Source organism: Scomber japonicus, chromosome 13 (genome assembly GCF_027409825.1).
Source record: "Scomber japonicus isolate fScoJap1 chromosome 13, fScoJap1.pri, whole genome shotgun sequence".
Classification (NCBI taxonomy): Eukaryota; Metazoa; Chordata; class Actinopteri; order Scombriformes; family Scombridae; genus Scomber; species Scomber japonicus.
In genome coordinates this window covers 7887094-7913559 of record NC_070590.1, presented here as the reverse complement: position 1 = coordinate 7913559, position 26466 = coordinate 7887094, and the positions used below count along the sequence as shown (strand labels likewise).

Here is a 26466-nt window from a genome sequence, read left to right as displayed (position 1 = left end):
TCTTTTTGTTCTCTGGTTGATCAGATATACAGTACCAGTCAAAGGTTTGGACACATGTTCTCATTCAAGGGAAGGGGGAGTTGGGTTCATACTTTTGAGCTATGAATGAGATATATTGATGTAAACAAGAACATTTTAGAGTGGTTGGTAGGTTTATTTTCTCACTTAGAGCCAAGAACGGATCCAAACTTCATCTTTGCACTTAATGCACACTTATCTTCTAACTGTCTTCTCACTCCCTCATCTCAAGTTGTGATTTCTACAAAGCCAGAGAAATCACAAGACATGGATATATACATGGATGTTACCATGGGTCCCAACTCAACCAAACCTCACCGCCTGTCTACTGTGTGGTTTACCTGATAGTATTAGTTACACCTGTTTGTCTAATAGTCCTTTGTGGCTGAAACAGTCAGGTTCATGATCTTTTGATTCTCTTTCTTTTTATCCACATCTCACACTACTTCTTTATAGGAAAGTGGAGGATCTTCAGTTCAGAGTAGAGGAGGAATCAATCACCAAGGGAGACCTGGAGGTATTTATCGGCATTATCAATACCTATAAAGTCTATGAATAATGGAATATGTGTGATGGCTCATAATGATCCAGTCTGTGTATATACTCTGATATCATTACCCTGACCAGGTTGCATTATGTTTTCAGTAGATAGTTACTTATGCAGTATAACCAAATAGCACTGTCAGCATAAATAAAACCCCGGAGATCAGAACAGGAAAGAAGATTTATAAAAATGTCTACATGCAGAAAAGATGATGGTGGCTTTGGGACAACAGTTTAGATGCACAAAAGTAAACTTGACATATTTTTTTTATTTTTACAAACATTTTAAATCGGTTTAATGAGGAGGAGCTCAGATTAGTTCAGTTTCTTGCTCGGTGATGCTTCAGCAGAGAGGATGATCTGGACCCTAAACAGTTGATTGACAGCTTCTCCGCTCAGTACGCAGTCTTGCACACCCCGGCAATCTAAACGGGTATTTAATGAGAAGAGAAATGCGGCTTTCAGTTTTGCTGCATATTTTAGGGCAGAAGTGAAACAAAAAACGGGAGGATTTAAAAAACTGTGAAAATATAACTCAAACCTATTTTTTTTTTAAGCTCTGCAGAAAAAGACTGAAATCCATTTTGTAAGGGACATTATCTGCTCTCGCTCTCCTGTGTGTGTCTCTCGAGAAAAAAACCTAAATGGAAGATAAATCTAATTTGTTTGCTTAGAAATATGACACTGCTCTTGCTTGTTCCTGCACAAAGAAACATATTTGTGATTGCACAGTCTGAGGTATGAGTATTATAGCCCTAAAAACTTCTAATTTAAAACAATAACTGCTGTCTTCTTTCTTGTCTTTCATAATATGTCAACACTGCGTGAAAGCCATGTCTACACAAGACAGTAGGCTTTGACTATTAGAGGATAAAGATGGCCATATTTTAACATTTTCTTCCCATCAACAAATCACATGAAAAGACCGAAGCCATTTGCGTGTTAGCTGAGCTCATCCTTTAATACTTTCTGACTCCCCATCCCCTGCTTGTGGCTCTCAGCCCAAAAGCTCACTGGTTCTTAATGAAGACGTAAATCTTTAAAAATGGCTCACAAATGTTTAGTTTTTAAAAATGGCTCAATAATTTGCTAAACCAGCTGGGCACTGTAGCTTTCAGCAAACATTACTCCGACAGTAATAGTGCCGTTATTAGGAACTATTTTCAGTAGCAGATTAATACACAGCTGGTGCTCTTGTGAGTTGTTTTTTTTTAAGCAGCAAGACTGTTCATATAGGTTTGATTAAATAAACTGCATGGCGCCTAGTCTAACAGCGTAGCTCCTAAATGTGTTTTTAAATAGTTTTTTGGACAACAACAGAGTTCGGGAGCACAGAGAGGAATAAGCTGAGGGTACACACAGACAATACAAGTGGGATTAATTAATTGTTGGTTTTGGTCTTTTCATGTTGGCAATAAGAAAATGATCGAGTATTATCAGCTTTATCCTTTTAATCATAACCATCCCTGGATGTGCAGAGCAGTAACACAAATCCTATTAACCACTTTGAGAAGAAAATGGGATTTAACAATGTTCTTAATTAGAGTAACTATTTTAATTGGATGAAATGTAAAGTTTAAAATACATAGAAAAAAGTATATATCTATTTACATATACAGGATATGGTGAAACTGGTTGTTTAGTTGTATACAGGGCTTTCAAGGCTGGAGTTGGGAAAGGGCCAAAAAATAATCCCACAAACTGTCGACCACTTTTCGTACTCAGTTTATTCACAAGTTTTGTTTCTCAGACCTTCATTGGCAAGGCAAGGCAAGGCAGTTTTATTTATATAGTGCATTTCATGTTAACTCAATGTGCTTTACATAAAACAGAGAAACATGCAATTTGAGAAACATTAAAACATACAATTAGTTAGAATGCTAGAATAGAGCATTAAATATAAGATTGCAGCATAAAATAATAATTAGCTTTAAAATCAATAAAAGGACATAGAGTGCAAATAAAAGATTAAAATGTAAAGTGCTTTAAAAGAGCTCAATCATAAGAACAGGAGAAGAGAAGCGTTTTTAACCTGGATTTAAAAATGATTTCAGTTCTGCTGCTAGTTTGTTCCAGTTGTGTAAAAGCTGCTTCATCATGTTTAGTTTGAACTCTGGGATCAACTATCTGACCTGAGTCAGTAGATCTCAGAGCTCTACTGGGTTTATATTCACTGGGCAACAATCATCTTGTCTTTAATAAAGTGAGCACAAATGATCGACAGACAGGGTGACATTTTTTTGGCTCTTTCACAGTCAGAGTTTAAGATCTGATGCACCTGCCTGTATAGTTTTATGGCATATAGTTTATGCTAATGCTAATGCCATCTGAACAGACACATGACAGGTGTGTTACAAAGTTGTCTTAACTGCAAAATGCACTTTTTTTTATTGTGAAAGAGACTTACATCTTCAGCCTCTTCTCCGTAAGTCTGCACATCATACAGTATGATCCGTTAATTTCAGAGTCTACTGTTTCAGTGCTGATGTATACAAAGCTGCCCTCTCATGATCTGTTGTTGACTGTTGTTCTGATCTCTCTTAATTCCTCTTGGAGTCTTCATGGATCTCTTTACCTCTGAGATTGTTTCCCCTCCCCCCTCCCTCCCTCCCTCCTTCTTTTCTATCACTCTTTTTTTCCTTTCTCTTTGTGTCTTTCTGTAGACTCAGACAAAAATGGAACATGCCCATATTCGTCAGCTTGAGCAGAGCCTGCTCCTCGAAAAGTCGAGAGCAGAGGGGCTTCACAAAGAATTAGAGAAGAGGAGGGTAAAAAAAAAAAAAAAAGAAATAAAAAAAGCACGATCCTTTTGCCTGTAGCCACTGTCCTGTGTGGTTCTGCACCTGTTTGCTTCTGTGTTGATGGTAGTTTGACTCACAAGCTACACAGGTCAAAGTCATACTCCACCTGTCATTGGTGTCCAGATTTACATCAACCGCAAACTAAAGTATACTGAAAACATATTTAAAATCTATACATACACATGGGGACTTCAACTTGTACATTGAATTATGCAAAACATGCAGAAGAAATACACATATTAAGGATTGCCAATATAAATGACATTCATCCTACATAGCTTTCCTTCCTTTGGGCAACCTTTCAGAGGTTTTACAAGCAGGGAAGTATTTTCTGTGTGCCAGAAGCGTTATTAAATGTCACAGCACACAACATTAAAGTATGTCATAAAACATCATAGTACTGTAGTGTCCATATGGTTTGAGAAATGATACCTCCGATACTATTCTGTACACTGCACCTATAACTCAGATTCAGATAGCCAGTAGCATGGTTTGAAATTACATATATTTCCTTTTTGGGGGGAAATTAAACAGTTATCAAAAGGCTGGTACATTTTTCTTATTGTCAACAAATCCCTCAAAAAGACCAAAACCAACATAAATATTTAATAATAGCTCACAATATATAGTTGTAGCTTGTTAAAAAAGGTTAAATAGTTTTTTTAGCTAACGTTACTCAAACAGAAGTAAAGCTGTGTTTGTATAGGAACTATCTCCAGCTGTGGACTAATTAAACACACTTTTTTCAGTATTTATAGAAGCAGGATGATATATGTTGGTGGTAATGAAGTAACATGTCAGCTAGTGCAGCAGTGCAGCTGATTGATGTGTTTTTAAGTGTTTTTGGACACCGATGGAGGAAGGAATGAGATATATCAGGATTTGGCTACACAAGCAATACTAAGGTTGATTGAAAGAGGTTCAAAGAGACTTGTTGACAAAAAGAAAAATATATATTATCTATGGAGGTGTGGTGCATTATTAGTTAAAGTCAGAAAAAAAAGCCTAAATGCCAGTAGTGGACAGTTGCTGCCTTTCATATCTTCACCATCACATCATCAATCACAATAATAATGCTCCTCATTAGAGCTTCCCGTTAAACGTCCGCCTCTGATAGGACACACAATGCTTCAGCTTTTTCACATGGCTTCTGTTGCAGTAGGTGGTGTCGATTTTTTCTGTTTAAATGGTGATTTATCTTTTTTCATTTAAAGGTTGGCTCATGGATCAGTTGCCAGCTGCACATTGAGATGCCAGGACATAACATTTGAAATAACATCCCTCCATTTTTTCGTGGGTGAATCTCTCTAAGCTCCACGCTCATTTTTTGAGCACTTACGTAATTGCTTTACTGTTACTCTTAGATTAGTAGATTTAAAGACGAATCTCTGCGGCAATGTCCGTTTACCATTGGTGGTTTACTGTAGCAGAGGACGTCATTTGCACTGCTTTGACATGCAGTGCTGCACTTCAGAGACAAAGCCTCTTGAATAATAGACCACGGTACCACAAATCAAACCGTACAGGCTTGTGCTTTCAATTTTCAGGCATCAAAAGATAACAAAACACTTTGAAATGCTGGATTCCTATATGCAGTAAGGTCTGCTTCTGCCAACAGGGAAGATGCACTCATGATGCAGTATCCTTGAGGTTGGGTAAGAGAACCAAGGTGACAAAAAAGATTTGATCTTGTTTTAGCTTTGATCCGCCGCTGAGCTATCTCAATTCTTTATTTCAAATCAACTTCACATGCTGTCAAGGACATTAACCTTGCATAGACTCCTTTTACTCCTTTACTCCTGTGTGTTGTGCCGTAATCTGAATGCTATTCAGGCAGCGTCTTTGATATGAATCAACTAGTGACTCTGAGGTTTGGTAGATTGTTTTCCCAGATGGTTGAAATTAACATCTGTGCACTGTGCAGCAGGTCCCCCTTTTCTTAATCTTCTTTTTTTTACTTTAATTGGATACAAGTGTGTGGAGGGTGTTTGCAGTTGTGTGTATGCAGTGTCACTTGTGTGGAGGTTTGCTGTTGGCTTTATTATACTTGCTTGGCTGCTTCTAGATGATCAGAGAATGGCTGTGCTCTCCTCTCATCTTTCACTTCTTTGCACATACAGTGAGCTGCACAAATATTTGGGCAGTGACACATTGGTCTTTTGGCTCCTTAGTTTTATTACTTTGGATGAAAATGATAAAATGACTGAATGATACAATAACATTTAAGTGATGACTGTCAACTCTAATTTTAGGACAGCTGTATCATATAATGATTATAATGGTTTGTTTGGATGTTTGATCTTCTATGAAATTCAAACCCAGAGCGCTGCCAGTACTTTGATGATGGCACTCTTCTAAAATAATAAGCAAGTGTACTTTTGGCCTGCTGGGAGAAAAAAAAAGGTTACTGGAAGGCAACAGACATATTTGAAATCAGTTACTCAGAAGATTTAAAGCTATACACTCATCAGTGTTTTCATAATCACAAAAGATAAAGTAACTTTGCTCATACTGACAAATCCAAGGAGAATTATTACCTGACTCTGTAATTCCCTTCAGCTAAATAGAGCACTTTAGCATTTAGTTAACTGCTTTCATAACCTAGTTTTCAGGCAGATGTTTTTAGAGGCAACACTACTAAATCCTCACATACTAGACAGAGATAGCAATGAGTTAGTGAACATGGCATCTAGCTACAAAAGAGACATATATTTTTCTTTGGAATCAAACACAGAGCTCAAAATAGAGTCAATATTGGACTTGTATTCATCACTGGCCAATAAATGACATCATTGCTAAATGTGTCAAAAGGTGTCAATAGTTTTACACCATTGCACTTACATTATTTAACATTCACTCTGTTAGTCTTTTTTTTTGAGAGAAATGTGTGTCTCTTTGGATAAATGCTTCACTATGATCACTAACTTTGACTGTCTGTCAATTAAGTACTGGTGAGAGTGAACCAAAAAAGTTAAGTTGAGGGCCAAAAAACCAAAACTATGACTTTAAAGATTATATAAATCTGAGAGGAGGATCTTCAGAGTCTGGTGGTAATTCTCTGTAGGTTTGGCACAGCGGGTGAACACTATGAGTAGTCATTTGTTTCAATTTGATTCAAAAAATATAGTTAAAGAAATCCAAATATCAGCTACTAACATTATATTTGTATTAATCTGATCTGATCTAATCTAAAATATGAAAACAACAATTTGTGTTGTAACATTATAATTTTCCATTAATATTTAAATCATTTTCTCATAGTAAGATCTGTATAAATACTCATGTGCACTGTGAAATCTGCCTACCATGAAGAAGGCTGTAGTTCTCTTCAATTGACAATATCCTGAAAGTCCGTTTTTTATCAAAGATGAACAGCAGGGAGCCAAACTGTTCAACAATTTGTCACTGTCCACATACTTCATGTAAGTTATATATACTGTATATTCACTGGAATGCACTTGACCGTTTCCAATCCTTGCAAGGACCTACAGAGATTTCCCTTTGATTTCTTTTTTCCTGAGGCCTGATTTCTGCTCATAAAGTCAGTGTCACCTTTTCTTTGGAATGACATCATTCTGTTGCAGGGTCTCCCACCTGTTATGGTAATAAGGTCATTCTTTTGAAAGGCTGCCATCTTTCTTTCATAGTGATAATCAGAAAAAACATTCAGTAGAGGTGATGGTTGTTAATTCTCTCTCATCAGCAAACCACAGTCGAAGAGCAGAGTCGCATTATGCAGCTGGAGGAGGAGCTCAGCGTCAGTAGAGCAGAGATTGCGAGCCTTCAAGTTCAACTCAGAGGCACCAACTCGAGCTCGCAAGAAGCCAACGACAGCGACGCAGCCCCGGGGTCTGACATCAAGCCAGAGACCCTCCTCCTGCGAGAGCAGCTGCTGTCAGTGGGCCGCGAGCACTACAAGGAGAGCAGCGAGCTTAAAGAGAAGTACGAGAAGGAATTATCAGCCAGCCAGCAGGAGGTAGTCTCGCTGAAGGCAGTGGTTGATAAACAGAACCAGGAGATCAGTGAGATGAAGCAGAAAGTCCAACAGGCCACCAAGGAAAACATGGAAATGATGGACACCTGGAAGGTATTCTGCTATGTTCTGTTTAATCCAATACTGTTCAAAAGAGTTCAAAGAACTTCAGAAAGAGCAGTAAGGTCATTTCAGTGGATCTCTGTGAATAAGTAAATCATCAAAGTATGTGTACTGAACTTGTTAGAAGTTATAAAGGCAGAGAGTTGTAATTATATTTTCAAATTTGATACTTTTCACATTTCAATCAATTTGAATTCATGTTTTTTAAAATGCAAATGATACACCAGTAATTCTTTTCTCTGCTCTCTGCAGTCCAAATTTGACACTTTAGTGATCGACCACCAGCGATCTTTGGAAGAACTGAAAGCCTCGCTGAGTAGTAATCACACTACTCCAGCAGGCCCAGAGCAGGACGCTCAGGAGCTGAGAACCTCCCTGGAGAGCTTGAAGATGGAGCACCAGTTGGAGATGGAGAATCTCAAGGCCAAACACGCCATCGAAGCCGCCATTCTGTCAAAGGAACGCGAGGATCTTAGCGCTCGTCTGCAAGATGCCAAAAACCAGCTGGCTGAAGGAAACCAGACGTGGAGGACCGAGGTGGAGGCCAAAAGCGGGAAGCAGGCCTTGGAAGAGGCTACTGATAAGCTACATAAAGCAGAGCAAAGGCTGGCAGAGATGGAGAAGCTTCGGATGGAGCAAGACAAAAGCATGGAGGAGCTGAGAGCGAGGCTGGAGCTGTCAGAGAAGAAAATGACGGACTACGAAGCCCTGCAGAAGGCCCAGGCGGAGAGCCAGGAAGAGATCCAGAAACTGGAGGAGAAGCTGAGGGTGACAGCGAACCAGCTCCAGGCCATCCAGTCAGACCGCTACACATCCCACGATGCAAATGTTAGTGTCTGAGAAGTGATAGGAAACAAATCAGAAATACAATACATCATTTTATGTTACACCGATTATTGATATGCTGCTATTGCTTTAACTTTATATACTCTCTATTTTTTCAGGTGATAGAGGATAATGAAATTTCAGATGAGAGGATGAAGCTAAAACAGAATATCGAAGGTACAGTGTCCTTTTATTTAGTTTCTGTTACTTTTATTAGGGTTTCTTTTAAAGAACACATACCAACAAGTTTATATTAACCTGTATTTATTCTGAACCCAAAAAAGTTTCAATTGGAAGATATGCCCTTAAAACCTTATATTTCATTACTGCACAAAGTCAGACCTTATTGTTGACACATGGACACACTCATTTGAGTTCTATAGTGTATATATTGTATAGGTCAATGCATTAATTAATGGTTGGTATGTCCTTATCACTGGAAGCAATTTTCTGGTCAGAGCCTCTTTGCAGACTTTTTGGCACCAACACTCTCAGCAAGTATGCATATCCTCAAGATTCAAGTTCTCTTATTTTAATACTAACTACATTTTCATATTTTTTTCTAAACTTTTACTTTCTATAAAAAAAAAAAAATCATAATCAAGATTATTTTGGTCAGTCCAGCACCTTTCCTTTTCATCCAGCACTGAGCGTGTAGATGAAAGGAGAGATCATTACATGGAGCAAAGCGTCCTTGTATCTAAAATAAAAGACACCAACGTCTGATCGAAACTAAAACAAATTAGCCTGTAGATGTCGAAATAAATCAGTTTCAACCACTCATAACATTTGACTGTTTTCTCTGCATGTCTGACTTTCAATTCTTCACTACAGCTCTTCCATAAATTCACCCCTTTAACTGAAATCCACTGATTTTATTTTTACGTTGTACAAATTCCTCTCAATTCATATTGACTTTCTCTAAATTTAAACAGTTTTTGGTTACTTTCAGGTAATAATTGGTTTTCAGCTCCAAACTGTTTTAAAATCAACTAAATCTTTCAATTTTAGCTCCTTTAATTTAATATAACACGTTTGTTAAAAGTATTTCTATTTAAATATGAAGATAGGATTTGCCTTTATTGTATGTACTTCACTATATTTCCACACAAAAATTGGAACTATAAGTATACATAATGGTAAATAATAAAGCTTCAAACATTATTGTGATTGACTTTGACATTTTAGCTTTGATATCATTTATATTTGGCTTCCCTCATAATTTATTATTCATCAATCCAAGAAATTTAATTTCACCATGTTGTTATAAGATTTTCAATCCCCTGCTTAGTGACAGAAACCTACACAAAGACCTTGCTAGATTTTCCAAAGAGCCTGTTTCAGTGCTCTCGTTGTGACATTTGACGTTGTTTTCTTTTTTTCTTCAGAAACAATGGAGAAGTTGCTGAAAAGGGAAAAAGAGGTCTCCACTCTCACTTCCCAGGTTGAAGCCCTCAAATCACAGATTGGAGGTAAATGTTATTTTCCAGAGCATGTCCACAAGCCAGCCAGCTGCCTTTACCTTTACTCTGATGTCTGTTTTCCCTGCAGCTTTTTTGAATAAATCTCTAAATGTTTCAGTCTGTTTAGAAGGATCGTGCCTCTTACCATGCAGCAGTGCTCCAAGTGTGTGGTTTGTTTTCCCTGCAGTGTTAAAACAAGGCTAAACATGCTTCTTGCTATAAAATGTTCCCTGTTAATCAGATCATTTGTGGAAAAAAAGAGCATATTTATCAATGTAAAAAGGAATTATCTGTGTCATATTTACATACTTACCTTCATTAGCGTCATTCCATCAGTGTTGCTCATTTGGTATGTATGTGGAGTGCTCGTACGTGTCGTGACTTCAGGCTTCACTCAATTACCCACTAGTCAGACCGAGTTCACCGCGTTGTGGATCGTGTTCATCTCCACCGCTACGTTCTTTGATCATGGCGGAGAAATCTGACGGCCGAACCGTCTTTTGAAAGCGAAAAGTTCCACATCACATCAAAAGATCTCTCCAAGCACGCTTCATATAGTTCAGATAATCAAACTGACACACTTTGAAGAATAGATTGGATTTTTATACCCTACTTACTTTTTAATGAATGAATAATGAGACAGAGATCACAAATACGGCATTAAATCATTATTTGAAAATTGATAAGTCCAGTTGGTAGATATACTGCAGTATCGATTTTAAAAGCTGTGTGTATTATTCCTGATGTTAAAATGTTATACGATAAAGGATCTCTGTGATTATCCTCAAATTACTGCCGGTGACTCTGAAGTTAATGCATCAATAAGGATGTGAGATTGTACAAGGGTAGTTTACTGTGTTGTAGTTTATTAGAATAAATTAATAGCTACATCAAAAGCACTGTAAAGGTGGAGAGGGAGTCCACAAGTCCAAATCTGCCTGCCAATTAGATAATGATGATAATAATCATTTTATGTGTATTGCACCTCTCTTTGTGTTAGGCCAAAAAATTGAAGTGTGAAATAAACCACAACAACGTTTGATCACAATATGATAAGAGTTATGATATAGTTACCCCACATTAAAAGCCAAATTACAAAGATGGGGTCTTTAATTTCTTATTTTCTAAATACCAGGGGAGTGCTGTTCTAAGATCCAAGGGGAGGCTGTACCACAGTTCAGTGTCATAAAAACAGAAAGCAGCCTCACCACTTTTCTCATGAGACACTTCAAAAACCTTCTTAAAGAAAAGGCAGTGGAAGATCTGAGGGCTCTGTTGGAACATAAAATGAACAGTCAGTGGCTGGTATGTGAAGATACAAGGATATGTAAAAGCTTTATAGACAAGTGAGAAAGTGAAAGGACAGGTAGCCAGTACAGGGAGGGAGGAGACCAGTGTGGTAATGTGATTTATTTTGACCTGTAAAATGTGACATTACTGGTCTACTACTACTGCTACAACATTTTTTGAGTGGGCTTTTCTTATGGCGAATGTCCAGTTTATAGTCTTAGCCGACGCCTCTGGTCGCTGTTGTACTGCACAGAAGAACCAACGCACACATCAAAGTGCTGCAGAGCTCACAGCAGAGACACAGCTTCTATCTAACCTAAAACACAGTAGGTATAGTGTGGAGTAATTAACTTAGTACATTTAATCAAGTACTGTAGTTAAGTGCAGATTTGAGATATTTGTACTTTATTTTATTATTATAATTTATTTCTTTTGTATGCTAATTTCTCCTTCACTACATTTCAGAGGTAAATATTGTACGTTTTAACCCCATTATAGGTGCTATACAAATAAAGTGTATAATACTAATACTAATAATGATGCTAATAATACTACTACTAATACTGATAATAATATGAAATAAATAAATAATAAATAATACATAATTAAAATAATATTATTGACAGTAATAAAAGTAATAGTAGTAGTAGATACAATATAATACATAATTAAAATTATATTATTGATAATAACAGTAATAAAAATAGTACTAGTAGCAGTAGCAGTAGTAGTCGTAATAGTAGTAGTAGTAGTAATAGTAGTAGTAGTAGCAGTAGTAGTAGTAGTAGTAGTAGTAGTAGTAGTAGTAGTAGATACAATATAATACATAATTAAAATAATATTATTGATCATAATAGTAATAACAATAGTAGTAGTGGTAGTAGTAGTAGTACTAGTAGTAGTAGTAGTAGTAGTAGTAGTAGTAGTAGTAGTATTAAATTGGCTCCTCATTGATAAAGTACAACCTTAAAATGCTCTTACATGCATTTATTGATTAAAAAATAACAAAATATATTATGCTATAATAATAACTCTTCTTAATGATTACTTTCACTTTTCCCACTGCTGATAATACTTCTGTACTATTACTTAAGTACTTATACTTAATGGAGTATTTTTAGACTACAGTATTTCTACATTTACTGTTGTTGCTAAAGGCTTTAATAAAAACCTACTGCAAAACCAATCTTAATAGAAGAGCCATATATAAACAACTAGTCAATGATTTATCACACATACCATATAGTCATGTTAATATCAAACTATGAACAATTGATTAATTATTGATAACACATTATAACGTTGCCTTTATCATTTATGATAATACATGATTACACACTCACACATTTATTAACTATTAATGCTCATGTAAATCCTACAGAGGCAGGTTTAGAAATGTTGTATTCAGAACTTGTGAAGACATGTTGAGCGTTGAGGTTCGTTCTTGACCCTGGAAACAATTAATAAATCAAATAAATAGTGAATCCATGTAGCTGCCTCTCGTGGCATATGAGGTAATTTACTTTGATTTCATGTGTAGTAAAGAAGAAATGTTTATGAATAAATGAATAAATACTACAGGAAGTAATATGTTTATATACATGTTTCATTAATTGTGTCCTTAAAACTGTGTTATACTTTGACAGAAACTATAAATAGAGGGTGGAGGTTAAAATAAAGTGATAGTTGGTCAAATAACCTAAAATTCTTTTTCTTTTTCTCTTCAACCAGGGCTGGAGGGTAAAGTTCGCTCAGGGGAGAAGAAGGCTGAAGCTCTGGCCAAAGAGAAGGTGCGTGTAGAGGCGGAGCTGGAATCCATGACCAGGAAGTCCCATGATGCCTCTGGGCAGCTGGTCAGCATCAGCCAGGACCTTCTGAAAAAAGAGAGGTGAGTGGATGTGGAGATACAGGCTGAAATGATTTAACGGGAACTGAAGTGAAAAATTATAAATGCAAAAAAAAAACCCATCATGTAATCCAGAGGTGTCAAACTCATTTACATTCAAGGGCCAAATACAGACCAATTTGATCTCATGTAGGCTGGATCATTCAAAAGATGGAGGGAAGGAAGGAAGGATGAAAAGACAGACAAAAGGAAGCAGGGAAGGAAGAAAATACAAATAGTGAAGGATGGGCAGACAGACGGAAGGAAGGAAGAACAGAAGGAAGAAAGGGAGAAAGGACAGAAGGAAGAAAGGAAGGAAGGAACGAACGAAGAAAGGAAAAAAGGAATGTAGGGAAGAAGGACAAATGGAAGAAAGGAAGTAAGGACAGATGGAAGGAAGACAGGAAGGAAGGAATGAAGAAAGGAAAAAAGGAAAAAAGGAGGGTAGGGAGGAAGGACAGATGGAAGGAAGGTAAGAAAGAAGGAAGGGAAAAAGGAAGGGAGGGAGGAAGGACAGATGGAAGAAAGGGAGTAAGGACAGATGGAAGGAAGACAGGAAGGAAGGAAGTAAGGAAAAAAGGAAGGTAGGGAGAAAGGACAAAAGGAAGAAAGGAAGGAAGGACAGATGGAAGGAAGGAAGGAACAAAGAAAGGAAATAAGGAAGGGAGGGAGGAAGGACAGATGGAAGGAATGAAAAGACCACAGTGGGCCGGATTGCACCCCTCGGCGGGCCGGTTCTGGCCCACGGGCCGCATGTTTGACACCCCTGGTGTAATCCCTTTGAGACATATCTGGATTCCCACTGTTTCGATTTTATTGCACATATTGTCAAATTTAAAAATATCCTCTTGTAATTTTACAATGTTTGGATAAAAACCTGTCTTGGTTATTAGCTACACCAGGAGACACATTAAGATAAACAGCATCTACAACAAGATGTTCAGTCAACCAGTACACAACAATAAACTGAGGTGCCATTCAGACTCTTCTTTGTTGTTCTATTCTTTTGAGATTTCTTCTCTCAGCTGCACAAACACTGACTCAGTTCACTTTAATTTAAAACTCTTTTTTTTTATCCCATGGGGGAAATGAGTGAACAATGTTATGCAATTAACTTTATAAACATAATCAGTATGAGTTGATAAGACAGGATGAACTCAGTGGCTCTAGTAGGGAACAGTAAGACCTTTCATTTCCCAGTCTGAACCTCCGTGTTTGTTCATGTCCACGGACCACGCCGCCTCGCTGGGTGTGATCCTGATGTAGACGTGTTATGAATTTCACACTCACACTGTTCAAGTGTGATTACTGTAATATCGCCTGTGACAGAAAACTGTCAACAAATCGGAGCCTGTTATATGGAGATCAGCTGTCCCTATAATATTATACTCATATTTCTCCAGTGCCATATGAGAAGAGTGTTATACATTCAGTGCAGAGTAGAACATACATATTTATGAAACAAGGTGTATAGTAATAATAATAGTTCAGCTGAAAGTGCTTTACAATAAAAACAATTACATACATCAAGTGCTTCACATTAAAATGGCCTAAAAGGAACATACAACAAAGAAAAAATGCAAGAAAAAGATAATATATGATGGAAAATAAAAAAAATAGTAATAACTGAAAATAGTAAAAAATAGTAAAATCGGCTAAAGGCTGAAGTGAAGAGGTAAGTTTTTAGCATCTTTTAAAAATATTTAACGAGGTGCTTCCCTGATATCTAAAGGTCATTTGTTTCATAGTTTTTGGGCGTAATTGAGAAACGCTGAATCCCAGATTTTCTTGACTAGTATGTTCTCAGTGCATACAAGGATATCATACACAGTGTGGAATCACTACGCACCACACCACACTAGTATGTTCTCAGTGCATACTATAAGGGCATTAGTACTCAAGTTTTTATTTATTTTACCTGTCAGTACTTATTTAGTATTTCCCATCTGCATTCTGCCTTCATTTTCCAAATAGCACATCTCCTGCTGCCTTGATTCAATATTTTAGTTATGATAAATTGCATATTTCTTATTTTGATTAAATGAAATTTGTAATTGTTAACAAGCCACTTAAGAAATTAGACTGATTAGTGATTAGGATATTGAACATGAACCACAACATCCCTGGTTCGTGTCCAGCTGGGGGCCTATTATATGTCATGTCCCATCTCGTTTCCCCTTTATCTCTTGTTGCCCCTCTATTGTCTGCTGTCCAGTTAAGACAAAACATACCCAAACAAGTGCCCAACAATAGTATGTTAGCTTTATTAGTATTCACGGCCAACTTTAGTTAACTTACTTAATGTATTTTGCAGATATTTGCTCATAATACAATAAAAATACAAATGTTGACCATTGACGAGTTATTATGACTAAATCTAAAGGGAGACATAAATGCAACAAATTTCCGTCTCCAATAGTTGTTGAGAAATTTCATTCAAAACCACAAATGTCAGATTCATGGTGGTGCTCGAGGAAAAGTGAATGCCAATACAAAGTTTGAGGGTAATCCACCAATCCATCATCATCTTTTTTTTTAAATCCCTACATGCTTTGGTCCTAATACCTTACTCTGCACCAAGATCCCTCAGATCAGATCAGAAAAGATCAGATGTTGTTACACGTTCCAAGGTCCAGGCTTAAAACTAAAGGAAACCATGCTTTTATTGTTGTAGCTCCAACGCTGTGGAACAAACTCCCCCTCAGTATCAGATTAGCTGAGTCAGCGCCTCATTTTAAAAAGCTTTTAAAGACCCACATGTAAAGACAGGCTTTTCTAATAAAAAAAAATAATGTAATTGCTGCTTTTTTTATTTTATTTATGCATTTTTGTATGTTATTCTGCTATATTATTTGTATTATATAACTTCGGTTTTGAAATGTGCTATAGAAATAAAGTTTGCTATTATCTAACAGTCAAGATATTACAGTCTGGACCAAAGTGGTGGACCGACTGATGCTAACCATCCCTAGATCCAGAGAGCAGCTAGCATGGCAAAAATAATTCAAACAGAAATGTCATAGCAAGACTGTGTTTTGAACAGTCGAGACAAGTCTTAAATTTTAAGATGAAGGGTTTCTCCTCTGCAGATCTCTGTCTGGAGCTGTATATAAATATTTGTTTGTCTGGAGGCTGGTGGACCTCACTGAAAATGAACAGTTACAGCTCAGTTATAAACTGTGCTATCAGTTAGAGGGACAATCCTATGCAGGTCATTATTTTAAGTAAGCCCCACCTTTTCAATCTTGTTACCAGCTGTCTCTGCTGGCAGCACATACTGTACCACACTGAAGTGAAACCAGAGGCCAGAGTCTGTGTCTTTTTTGCTCTTGAGTTAGTGCCTTTATATCAGCCAGACATCCATTGCTTATAGATTGCATTCACTTTTGCCTGGCACACTTCTTTTTTTTTAACCAACCTCTCCCCCAGCCCACTTTTGTTGCTTTAATACAACTATATTTAATAAAAACTCATTATTGAGGTCACCGTTTAACTACCCGAGGGAAAGGGGGGAAGTTGTCATATCAGCATTGCAGAGATGCAGGGCTTTGCTAAACAGGGTCTCGCCCCATTTTATTTAGTCCAGACACGTTCACTTTCAGACAATGCATTTTTCTGTAGTGCTGTGCGGTCTGGTCTAATTGTATTACATTACTGACTATCTTATATTATGCAGTTCTTACATTATTGATGGTTATGATGTTAGTAAACGTTACACAGCACTAAAAGTAAGTGCTTCTGGCTATAGCAGAATAATTTCCTATGCATTATCACTGCTGCAATTATATGCAATACAACAAGCATATACCAGCCATTGAAAAATTCAGTGTATGCCTCCCTCTGTATGGTAGTGTCATTATCTGTCCTATTGTTACTGCTACTATATTGTCTTAAAATTAGTCCATTTTGAACATTGGGACATCATTTTATTTGAGGAAGTTGACAAGGTGACAAGGTATTTCAGGACTGCTGGTAAATCACTATAAAGAAATAATGATTTTTAAGAAGCACAGTAGTCCATTGCAAGTATACATTTCACTGAAAAGATACTCTCTGTTGTCATAAATCAGTGTGACCGAGTCAAGGCATGAGACACCATGCAGGTTGTGGTGACTGAGTTTGGTAATTAGAGAAGTCAGAGGAGCAGCTGTGGCAAACAGTGAAGGAAAGGTTATAATAAATTATCAGTAAGTGTGGAGGACATTGCTTCAATAATGAAAAATCAAATTCACTATTTTATAAACTTGTATTAACTGAGTTTTTTTTTGGCCACATGGGGGCAGCAGAAACAAGCTATTCCAACAACAATGACATATTATGAGAAGTATCTATCTGTAATCTTGCAGACTACACACTCCCCCTGATGTTGTCACGGTAACCATATGACTGCTCATGCCTAAACCTGACCTAGTGGGTGTGTAATGTAGTAAAGTGGGTGTGTCATGTAGATACTGTGGGCTTAGAGATTAGACCTACTTGATATTATCCCTGGTTACAAAACACTTGCTTATACATATAGTATGAGTGACCGCATTACATGACGCCATATGATCCAAAGCAGTTTGAAAGAAAAAAGAAAACAACTTCATGATGGCAGAGAAAAAAAAATCTGTGTGTGTGTGTGAAAATGCTGTGTGGTGTACAGCTTTACCCCACAATAAGACGCAGCATCTCGAATTAGGGTAGATGTTTAAGTTGCTAGCATCTGGTGATATTACCATAGTATGCTGCCAAATAACCATGGGTAAGTTCATGCCAAAATGCACACTGTGTGACTGTAGGGAATGCACGTCCATCCACCAGCCAGTCTGACCTGTAGAGAATGAGCCCGCCTCCACCAGCCCAACATATATTTCACATAAGTTGGTAAATTCTCGACGGCAAAATTGCACTTTCTTCCCTATCATTATTTCACTTTGTTGCAGTCAAGTGCATTGTTACCGTTGTCCTGAAGCTTGGTAAAAAAATCAAGATTTCTTTGTTTCTTATTCCACTGTGCTGTCTTTCTCATGCCAGGAGTCTGAATGAGTTGAGGGTCTTGCTCCTGGAGTCACATCGCCATTCACGAGACATGGAGAAAGACCTGAACCGAGAAGTGCACAAGGCCGAGTGGAAGGTCAAGGAACAGAAGCTTCAGGATGATATCAAGAGCCTGCGAGAAAAACTTCTTCTGCTGGTAAGAAGAAAAGATGAAAAAAAGCTGCTTCAATAGTGCTTGGTTATGATAATCTAACACTGCATATTTGAGTGTATTGACCCCAACTGTTAGTTTAGGGCCAAGTACCAAGTGTTCCGACTTAAGTGTTCCCCAAAAAGAAATTAAGTATCAGAATCTTTTTTTCCTAAATGTGTTCAGGGTCGTGAACGCTCTTCACCCGACCACCGGCGGTACTCCATGCTGGAGCCCTCAGCCCTGGACACTGAGGTGAACCGCCTGCGCCAGAGGCTGCTCAGCACCGAGGAGGCCCTGAGAAACGCCCTGGAACATAACCAGCAAGTCGACCAGCTGGTCCAGGCCATGGGCAGGCGTCCAGAGAAAAGCCCGGTAAAGAAAAAAAAAAAAGTTGCATTCACAGTTTCAACCGGGAGATGCATGAAAATCTGTGAGGAGGGTTAGGGTTAGGGTTAGGGGTTAGGGTTAGGAGCAGCTTGGGAACAGTGCACATATAGAATCAATGCAGCTTAGATATTTTAAAAAGTAAGATGAGGGGTTTTAATGTCAGATTTCTTTTCTTTTTTTATACTTAAAGTTAATATTACACATGCAGCACTGCTTTTTCCAACTCATGATGAAGACCTGTAACCCTAACAGGAAGGCTGAAACGAAAAAAAAAAGAAAACTTGGAATTAAATATTACAAAAAAAGGTCATGTCTCAGTTTTTCTATCGAGAAAATAGATTTTAATGTTTACTGTATAGCAGAGACATATTTTTAAAGTGAAATGAACCTAAAAATTTCCTTTGCCAAGAGTTAGATAGGAAGATCAGTATTACTCTGGGGTCTGTATGGTAAGACCTGGAGCCAGTTAGCTTAGCTTAGCACAAAGACTGGAACCAGAGGGAAACTGCTAGTCTTGTTCTATTCAAAAGTAAACCCTCTAACACACGCTAGCTATTTACTATACAGACATGTGAGTGGTAGCAATCAATCCATCTAACTTTTGGCAAAAAAGTGTCAAACTACTCTTTTAATGTCATTAAATGAATCATTCCTAGCATTGAATTAAACTGATCATTTGTAATTGTTATGTTTTTTTAGGTGCATGGTGCAAATTCAGCCAATGGAATTCATCATCAGGAGTCAGACAATACTCGAGATGTTGGTATTCTTCTTTCTCTCGTATTTTATATTATTAACAATGTAGTATTATTAATGCTTTTTTTTTTTTGCTTTTTTTTTTTAGTACTAAGATATCATATTTTTCTCTTTCCAGGAACAACACTGATATGAGCAAACAAGATGAGACTGAACTGGGACACGCAGAGGTACATCTTAAAAGGAAAACCTTGTCCAACATTTCGCCTGATCCTGCGATGGACGTCTGAAGAAAAAAAAAAAATTCAGTTTACAGTTTTAAAAAACCAAAACAGCGAATCTCTATCTCAAGTGAAATTATGTGTTGTTGCAGAAAGCACCTATTAGCAAAACATGAGGACCGCTTTACAGTACTATAAAAATATAGACAGGAAATGGGACAATGGACATGAAGAGATATTATCGGTACAACTCCTGATGGCAACTTCTGATGCTTTACTGTAGTTAGAAAAGTTTTGAGTCTACACGTTGCCAGAAACTCTTTTGACAATTCTGAATTTTGATCCGGACGGCGAAAATGGATGATGATGATGATGATGATGATGGACGTCGAGGTTGAAGAACTGAACTGGGTCTCAGTCGCTTTGTTTGTTTTTTATTTATTACTTTTACTTTGCTCCTCAGCATTGTAATAATCATCTATAGATGAGCTGTCTTGGCCAGTGACACTCAGAGAAACTCTTGAAGGATGACACTGACATTTTTTATTTTTAGGGATTTGGCTCATTTGTCACCTTTTATAAGAGGATTTGATAGCAAACTTGTCACAGTTAGCTCTGTCCAGTGCACACGGACCTGCTTTAATGCACAAATTGATGACATAATTGAGGTTGATTTGTATTATTGTACACGTTTTTGTCTTTTTAAGTATCAAAACAGTTGAAAAAATGCTCATTATTTCATCCCTTGTGGTGTATGGAGGTTTTGGGTAGACTGAATCCATTTGGGTTATATAACAGATTACAACAGTGACCAGTTTGGGTTTTGGAAAAAAACTGGATGAAAATGTCTCAAAACCACAAAAAAACTTCTCAGTTCCCACAGCGTAATGAGGCTCTTCATTTTCCATTTATGTGTTAAGTATGATTCACACACTATATACATGTCAAGGAGCCAAATTGTTCAGCCAGAATGTGGCTAACTACACCGCTCCTGTCTCAATTTGGAGATTTTATACCACAAGTTTAAAAAAAATGTCTTGGTTCATAAAGTCAGGTATAAATAAAGAGTACAAAAATGTGTTGCTATATGGCAAACATCAGCAGCAAGTTACTTGTGAAGTATTCTGAATTTTAAAAAATCTTCTATCTATCTAAAACACATTTCAGGTTGTAGATTCAGGTCTTTAAGGGAGCAATCATGCACAACAAGGTGTCTCTGATATGAGAAAGTGGAGGCAGTTTAAGAGATGGAGAGATGAGAGCACACTTATAGAAACTCAAAGTACACTCGAAAAAACATCACAAAATACATGTAGTGTATTTGGTGTAAGACTTTTAGTTTATGTAACTATTAAAGCATCAGTGCTGTTGCTATGGTTACCAGCAGTCTACTATAGGTTAAATTGCCCCGAGCTGTGATTTAAAACAGTGGTTAAACATTTGACTGGTATTATGTTGGAGGTGCTGGAACAAAATAAATCAAACAGAAATTAGCATATAGCCTCAGAGCTGCTACCAATTCTTGTGAATCACTGACAACTGCTTTACATACACTAAGAGAGAGTTATCTGTGACAGGACTGACAGCGATGATTTCACAATCCTATCTTTGATGCTATAGGTAAAGCTAGTCCTTGAGCCAAACTCCTAAAAACAAAAGAGAAAAAAAAGAAAAAAAAAAGGTAGTCTGAGTTGTCCTTTTTTAGCCGTTGCACAACAGTGGACTCCCCGCTAAGACTGAAGATTGATATTAATGAACCTGGGAGGCCTGCTGAATTCATCTCTGAGCGATGTTACAGTATGTTTATAGAATGAATATAGTGAATTATTCCTGACTTTTTTTTTCTTTTTTTTTTTTTTGCATTCTCTAAAACTCTGTCCGACCCTGTACCAATACACCTTTTACTCTGTCAGTAATGATCAGCTATTTTATTTCCTGTGGCCTGTATATCAGTACAAACTCCATTCATACACTAGTATTAATTAACTATAAATATGACACATAGCGGCCCTTTTTGATGCTGTATGAAAATGTCCCTGGATTACTTTATTGACCTTTTCCTAACTTGAAGGGCTGTGACAGGAGCTAAAAAACCCAAACTATGGATGTCGGATGTTCCACTCATCTGCCCCCCACCCCCCCTCCACCCCCACCCCCACCCCCTCCACTCCCAGGTTGACAACATCTGGATAAAAGGAAAGAATGTCATCAACACGTATATAATTTATATTGTAAGTCTTCCAAATGTTGTTTCATCCATCTGTCAACTAAACTAGATCCTATTTGTAGTTCACAGGTTGCTAGTTGCTTTATGGGGGGTGGGTGGGGGGGGGGGGGGGGGCATTACACCATTCGAGGTGAGTTTGTGGTGGTAAAAAGCTTCAAAAGTGGATGTAGGGCAGGCGTTGGTCAACTAAGATAAAAACCCAAATTTTCCATTGGATATTGTACATGGCCTTTTCAGCTGGAGGGTTCATACCCTTTGGATTATTGCTGCAATGGTTTCGGAGATTGAGTCATTAAATATTAACAATGTGGGAAAGGGCTGGTGGTGTTTTATTTCACTCTTTTATGCTTGTGTCACTTCTGAATGTTTGTTTTGGGTTTTTTTTTTTGAGGCAAATCATAGTTGATAGGTGTATTTCCACAGAATTGGTTCAAAGTGGTGTCAAATTCCACGCCGCTAAGGGGTCTGGTGGTTTGGGAAATTCAGCCAGCAACCAAACATTTACCCATTCCTCAGCCGCACTTACACACACACACACACTCAAATGTTTAAACTAAAATAAACTCTGTTTTGTAAATCATATATTCAACTCAGGCAAACATTAGTTTTTAAAATGAGTCGGTGTCAAACCAGAAGAGGAGGCAGTAATTCCTTTATGTGGAAAAAGCAAGTTCCTTGATGGTGGCGATGTAACACCCAGATGCTGCATATTTTATTGGATTTCTAACCTCCAGATATGTTGGCTTTGGCAAATGTCGGCAAGGTCTTATCCACATGCCCCAGTTTTTTATGCTAGAGGGCAGATTGGTTATGCCGGTGACATTTGAATAAGTAAGTTATTACTTTTTGGCAAAAGCAAATGAAAAGTAGAGCATATGTGAAGCACATGCACTAATCAATTTTTTGTTCTCTTGGTTTCAGGGTAAAACATAGTCTTAAATAACCAGATTATGATGATGTAGTGGATTACATATGATTTATGTGTCTGACTATATTTTATCATAAAATAACAATTTGTTCCTTTCCCCTTAGGATTTGAACTTTACCCTATATTAATCAGACGTGAGCTATTTTAGGCAATCACAAGAGCTATGGCATAACAACTATGGCCACAGGATTCATGTAGCTGCTATATATCCACTGTGGACAGATCCTAATCCTAAAAATAATTTGGATATTGTACAACTGCACATCATAAACCCACATGTATGCAGTGTATGAGGATTCCTTTAAAGCAGAGCTGGAGCAGTGTGAAGTTACAGTCTAGTGGCAGACAGTGATTTAAATAAATCTGCCCCTAATAAAATAATAAATACCCTATAGGAATATTCCCCTTCCTGTTTAAATATTGCTCCCTGAAGAAAGGTTTTTTTTTTCTTTTTTTTTTTTCTCTTCCCAGAGGTTCCTCAGTTAATCCTGTATGTAAATTGCAGCCAATAGATGCTGTTGTTGAGTTGGGCTGGGATTAGCAGGAGGCGAATGAGTTTCAATTTTACTGGATTACAGAACAAAGAAAGGGGGAAAGGGACACCCTGCTCTGGTTAAAGGGGGGGGGGAAATAAACTGAGAAAACATACACAAATAATAGACAATAAGACGTGCGATCGAAGTCAACATTGTGATGATCGGGATTACGGTGTTTTAGCAGACGGCACGGCTACATTGTGGATGGGAATTGAGAGCGTTTTTCTGATGGATTAAAACGGGGGGAATAAAACCTATTCCGGGATTGACAGCAGCAACAAGGCTATTTAATCGCTAATTAAGGTGAGATTTCGCCGTTCACTAAACTGTCACGTAGTGTGCTATGTTGCTTTTTTGTCGCCGCACATTCAAAAAAATTACAGATTATTAAACCTAATTTCTTCCTTGCACTTGGTAAAATAGGAGGAGGAGATGAAAGGAGAGAGTGTTAGCTTCCCCGAGCTAGCAACACGGGTAGCTAAGAAGCTAACGAGCTAGCCTTCAGCGTTACTATGATACCGTTACTATGATACTTTTACTATGATACCGTTACTGTGGTACCGTTACTATGATACCCTTTAGCTAACTAGCCAGCGTATTAAAAAGGTTATTGTTATTGTTTGCAGCTAAGTCTAACCTACATGGACTCCTCCCTGTTAACCTTGCGAGAGTGGAGTGCTAGCCTTGTATTTAATGATAAGGATACAGTGGTATAGTGTCTGCTTTTTGTTAAATTATCCCCGTCTATATATACTGCTATCACTGACTATAATAGGACAACAAAGCCAGCTAGCTAAAAATTAGCTTCGAGAGAAAGAGAGAGAAAGGGGAGCAAACATATTTTTATAAACTTGAGCAAAAACACAGTGATAGTGTGTGAAAGGTTTAAACTGAACAGCCTTGTGAAGTCAGTCCTTATCTTGTTGCAAAAATATGTTAAAGTGCATCAAACCTAAACATGACTAAGCTTGGTTAATTGCTAGTGTTAATAATGACAGTGTTGTACTATTATATTAAGTAGTAAAGGTCTTAAACTAAACTAATGCTACATAAACAAACCATAAAAAGCAGTATAAACTTGTATAAAGCAAACTTGAAAGTGTTAAATGTAGCTGATGTTTACATTTCATCTGTTTGCTCACAGTTTTTAAAAGAAAAAGTTTATATGGGAAACAAACAAAAAGCAAAACAGCTGACTGGAATAATAAAAAACTGTAAATGTCTGGCAGATTTGAATAAGCTTGTACACACGCTTGTTTCCTTTTGATACTCAGTGTCACAGTTTGAAAGGTTTAAACTAAACAGCCTTGTGAAGTCAGTCCTAATCTTGTTGCAAAAATATGTTAAAGTGCATCAAACCTAAACATAAAGCGGCTAAGCTTGGTTTATTGCTATTGTTGCTAATGACAGTGTTGTACTATTATTAAGTAGTAAAGGTCTCAAACTATGTCTCAAACTAAACTAATGCTACATAAACAAACAATAAAAGCAGTGTAAACTTGTGTAAAGCAAACTTGAAAGTGTTAAATGTACTTCTACTTGTTTACATTTAATCTTTTTGCTCAGTTTTTTAAAAGAAAAAGTTTATAGGGAAAAACAAGCAAAACAAAACAGCTGACTGGAATAAAAAAAAACTGTAAATGTCTGGCAGATTTGAAAGAGCTTCTATACACGCTCCTTTCCTTTTGGGAAGAAGAGAGAAAAAAAAAGACCTTCACTTTTATTTATTGCACCCCATGTCTCATATCCTGCAGTTCAAGCTTTTTTTTTTCTCATGGCTCCAGCTTTTCATAGTAATTCCCCCTTTTTACTCTCATGTGATGTCAACTTTAATAGTAGCTCTCCTGCCAGCATTTTCCAGCACAACAAGCTCTCTTACTACTCTCCTGCCTCTGTATGTACCATATAATTATTAATATTATATAAATAAACACCAAGTTAGGGCTGCTGTACTCTTCTTGTTACTGGCAGACAGTGTTAGGGGAGTAACTAGGTACATGTAGCAGGGTTAAAGTTACTCATGAAAAATGTTGATTACAAGTCAGACCTTTATTTTGCTCAGGAGGGGGTTTTTTTGTGCTAATTGTTTAATATTTAACATGTTACTGAATACATATATAGCTGTTTTTACTCATTTTACTATCATGACATGGGCTCAAATGGGGTCAGCCCATGCCAGACTTTTGACCTTTCTAATAAAATATCTTTATTAAATGAATATATTTTCAAATGAGAGATAAATCATACTTTATAAGAAATGATCTCCCTTATAAATCATGTCAGTATCCATAAAAAAACACCTGAACTTAGATTGTGGTGCTTAATAGGAGCACTTCCCCTAACAGCTGAAAACATTAGTTAAAAAATTAGAAAAGTAATGAAATGTATTAAGTGACATTTCCAAAGTAACCTTCCTAACCCTGCTGGCAAATGTACACACCAGTTTTTTTTACCCTAATGTGTTGGAGGATTGAACATTTACTCCAAATATGTTAAAATGATCTCTGTGGTGTTTTGTTTACCATGGAGCTCAGCATGGCAGCGGTTACAAATCACAACATCATTGATGACATTGCCAAAAACGCCTCGGGCACAAGAGTGTAAACACAGGGATAAAGTTGTTGTTTGCTGTAGTGATAAGTCAGATAATAGCTGTTAAACCACACCCTGACTTACTGTAAGTTGTTGTAGATATGAGGGGAAATGAAAATTGCTTCTTCCTTGAAGAAATTAACCATCATCAATTGTTCAGTGACTAAAAAAGCTGATCCTTCTTCTTTTTTAGAGGGAATTCGGGAATGATTCAGATAAAGAGTTGTTTTTATATTTCCAACTTTCAGCTTTTTTCATATCATATCTCAGTCATATCAGTGTATTTCTCTTCTATGCTTCAGATGCATTACCTACTAAACATGCACTATATACTGTACCTTTTACCTCCTTTACCAAACAAGTGATATGAATTATTTTATCATTTTTCAACAGCGATGTAAACTGATCCACAAAAGAAGAAAGTGTTAAGCTAAACTGAATTGAATTGACTTTATTATCCACCTTTTAGTTCAAACTTATCTTCAACTTCCTCCAATACTTTCATAAATACAAACTGTAGGAGATATAATGAATTAACAGGTGTCTTTCTATTAGTAATAAGATGAAGGTGTACTATTGATTGTTTGTTCTGATTATGATATCATTTATTGTGGTCATATTGAGAGGGGGGGGGGCGTGAGCTGGGTCGCCGTATTTTTTGTTGACCGTTATTTTGCTTTGATCACTGCGATGACTTTTTATGAGTTTGTGCACTTTAAGTTTGAGTTCATCATCTCTTTTTTTCTTCTTATGTTAAGAGCGTCCGTCAGACAATCAGGCCAAAC

The 26466-nt window shown here is 37.2% G+C and overlaps 2 protein-coding genes across 2 annotated transcripts in view; both read left to right on the top strand.

Moving 5' to 3' along the window:
* clip2 (CAP-GLY domain containing linker protein 2) overlaps window positions 1–20596 on the top strand; it is a 44832-nt gene extending 24236 nt beyond the window's left edge. The window contains exons 7-17 of the mRNA XM_053331957.1: window positions 475–535; window positions 3225–3329; window positions 7066–7449; window positions 7711–8286; window positions 8403–8460; window positions 9672–9755; window positions 12768–12924; window positions 17938–18097; window positions 18278–18466; window positions 19181–19244; window positions 19356–20596. Coding sequence (XP_053187932.1) covers window positions 475–535; window positions 3225–3329; window positions 7066–7449; window positions 7711–8286; window positions 8403–8460; window positions 9672–9755; window positions 12768–12924; window positions 17938–18097; window positions 18278–18466; window positions 19181–19244; window positions 19356–19372 — 1855 coding nt within the window. The 3' untranslated portion in view covers window positions 19373–20596. The remainder of the gene's footprint in view (window positions 1–474; window positions 536–3224; window positions 3330–7065; window positions 7450–7710; window positions 8287–8402; window positions 8461–9671; window positions 9756–12767; window positions 12925–17937; window positions 18098–18277; window positions 18467–19180; window positions 19245–19355) is intronic.
* A 2559-nt stretch (window positions 20597–23155) lies between these two features.
* Window positions 23156–26466, top strand: part of gtf2ird1 (GTF2I repeat domain containing 1) — a 47252-nt gene continuing 43941 nt past the window's right edge. The window contains exon 1 of the mRNA XM_053331785.1: window positions 23156–23392. The gene's annotated coding sequence lies outside the window, so the exon portion shown is untranslated. The remainder of the gene's footprint in view (window positions 23393–26466) is intronic.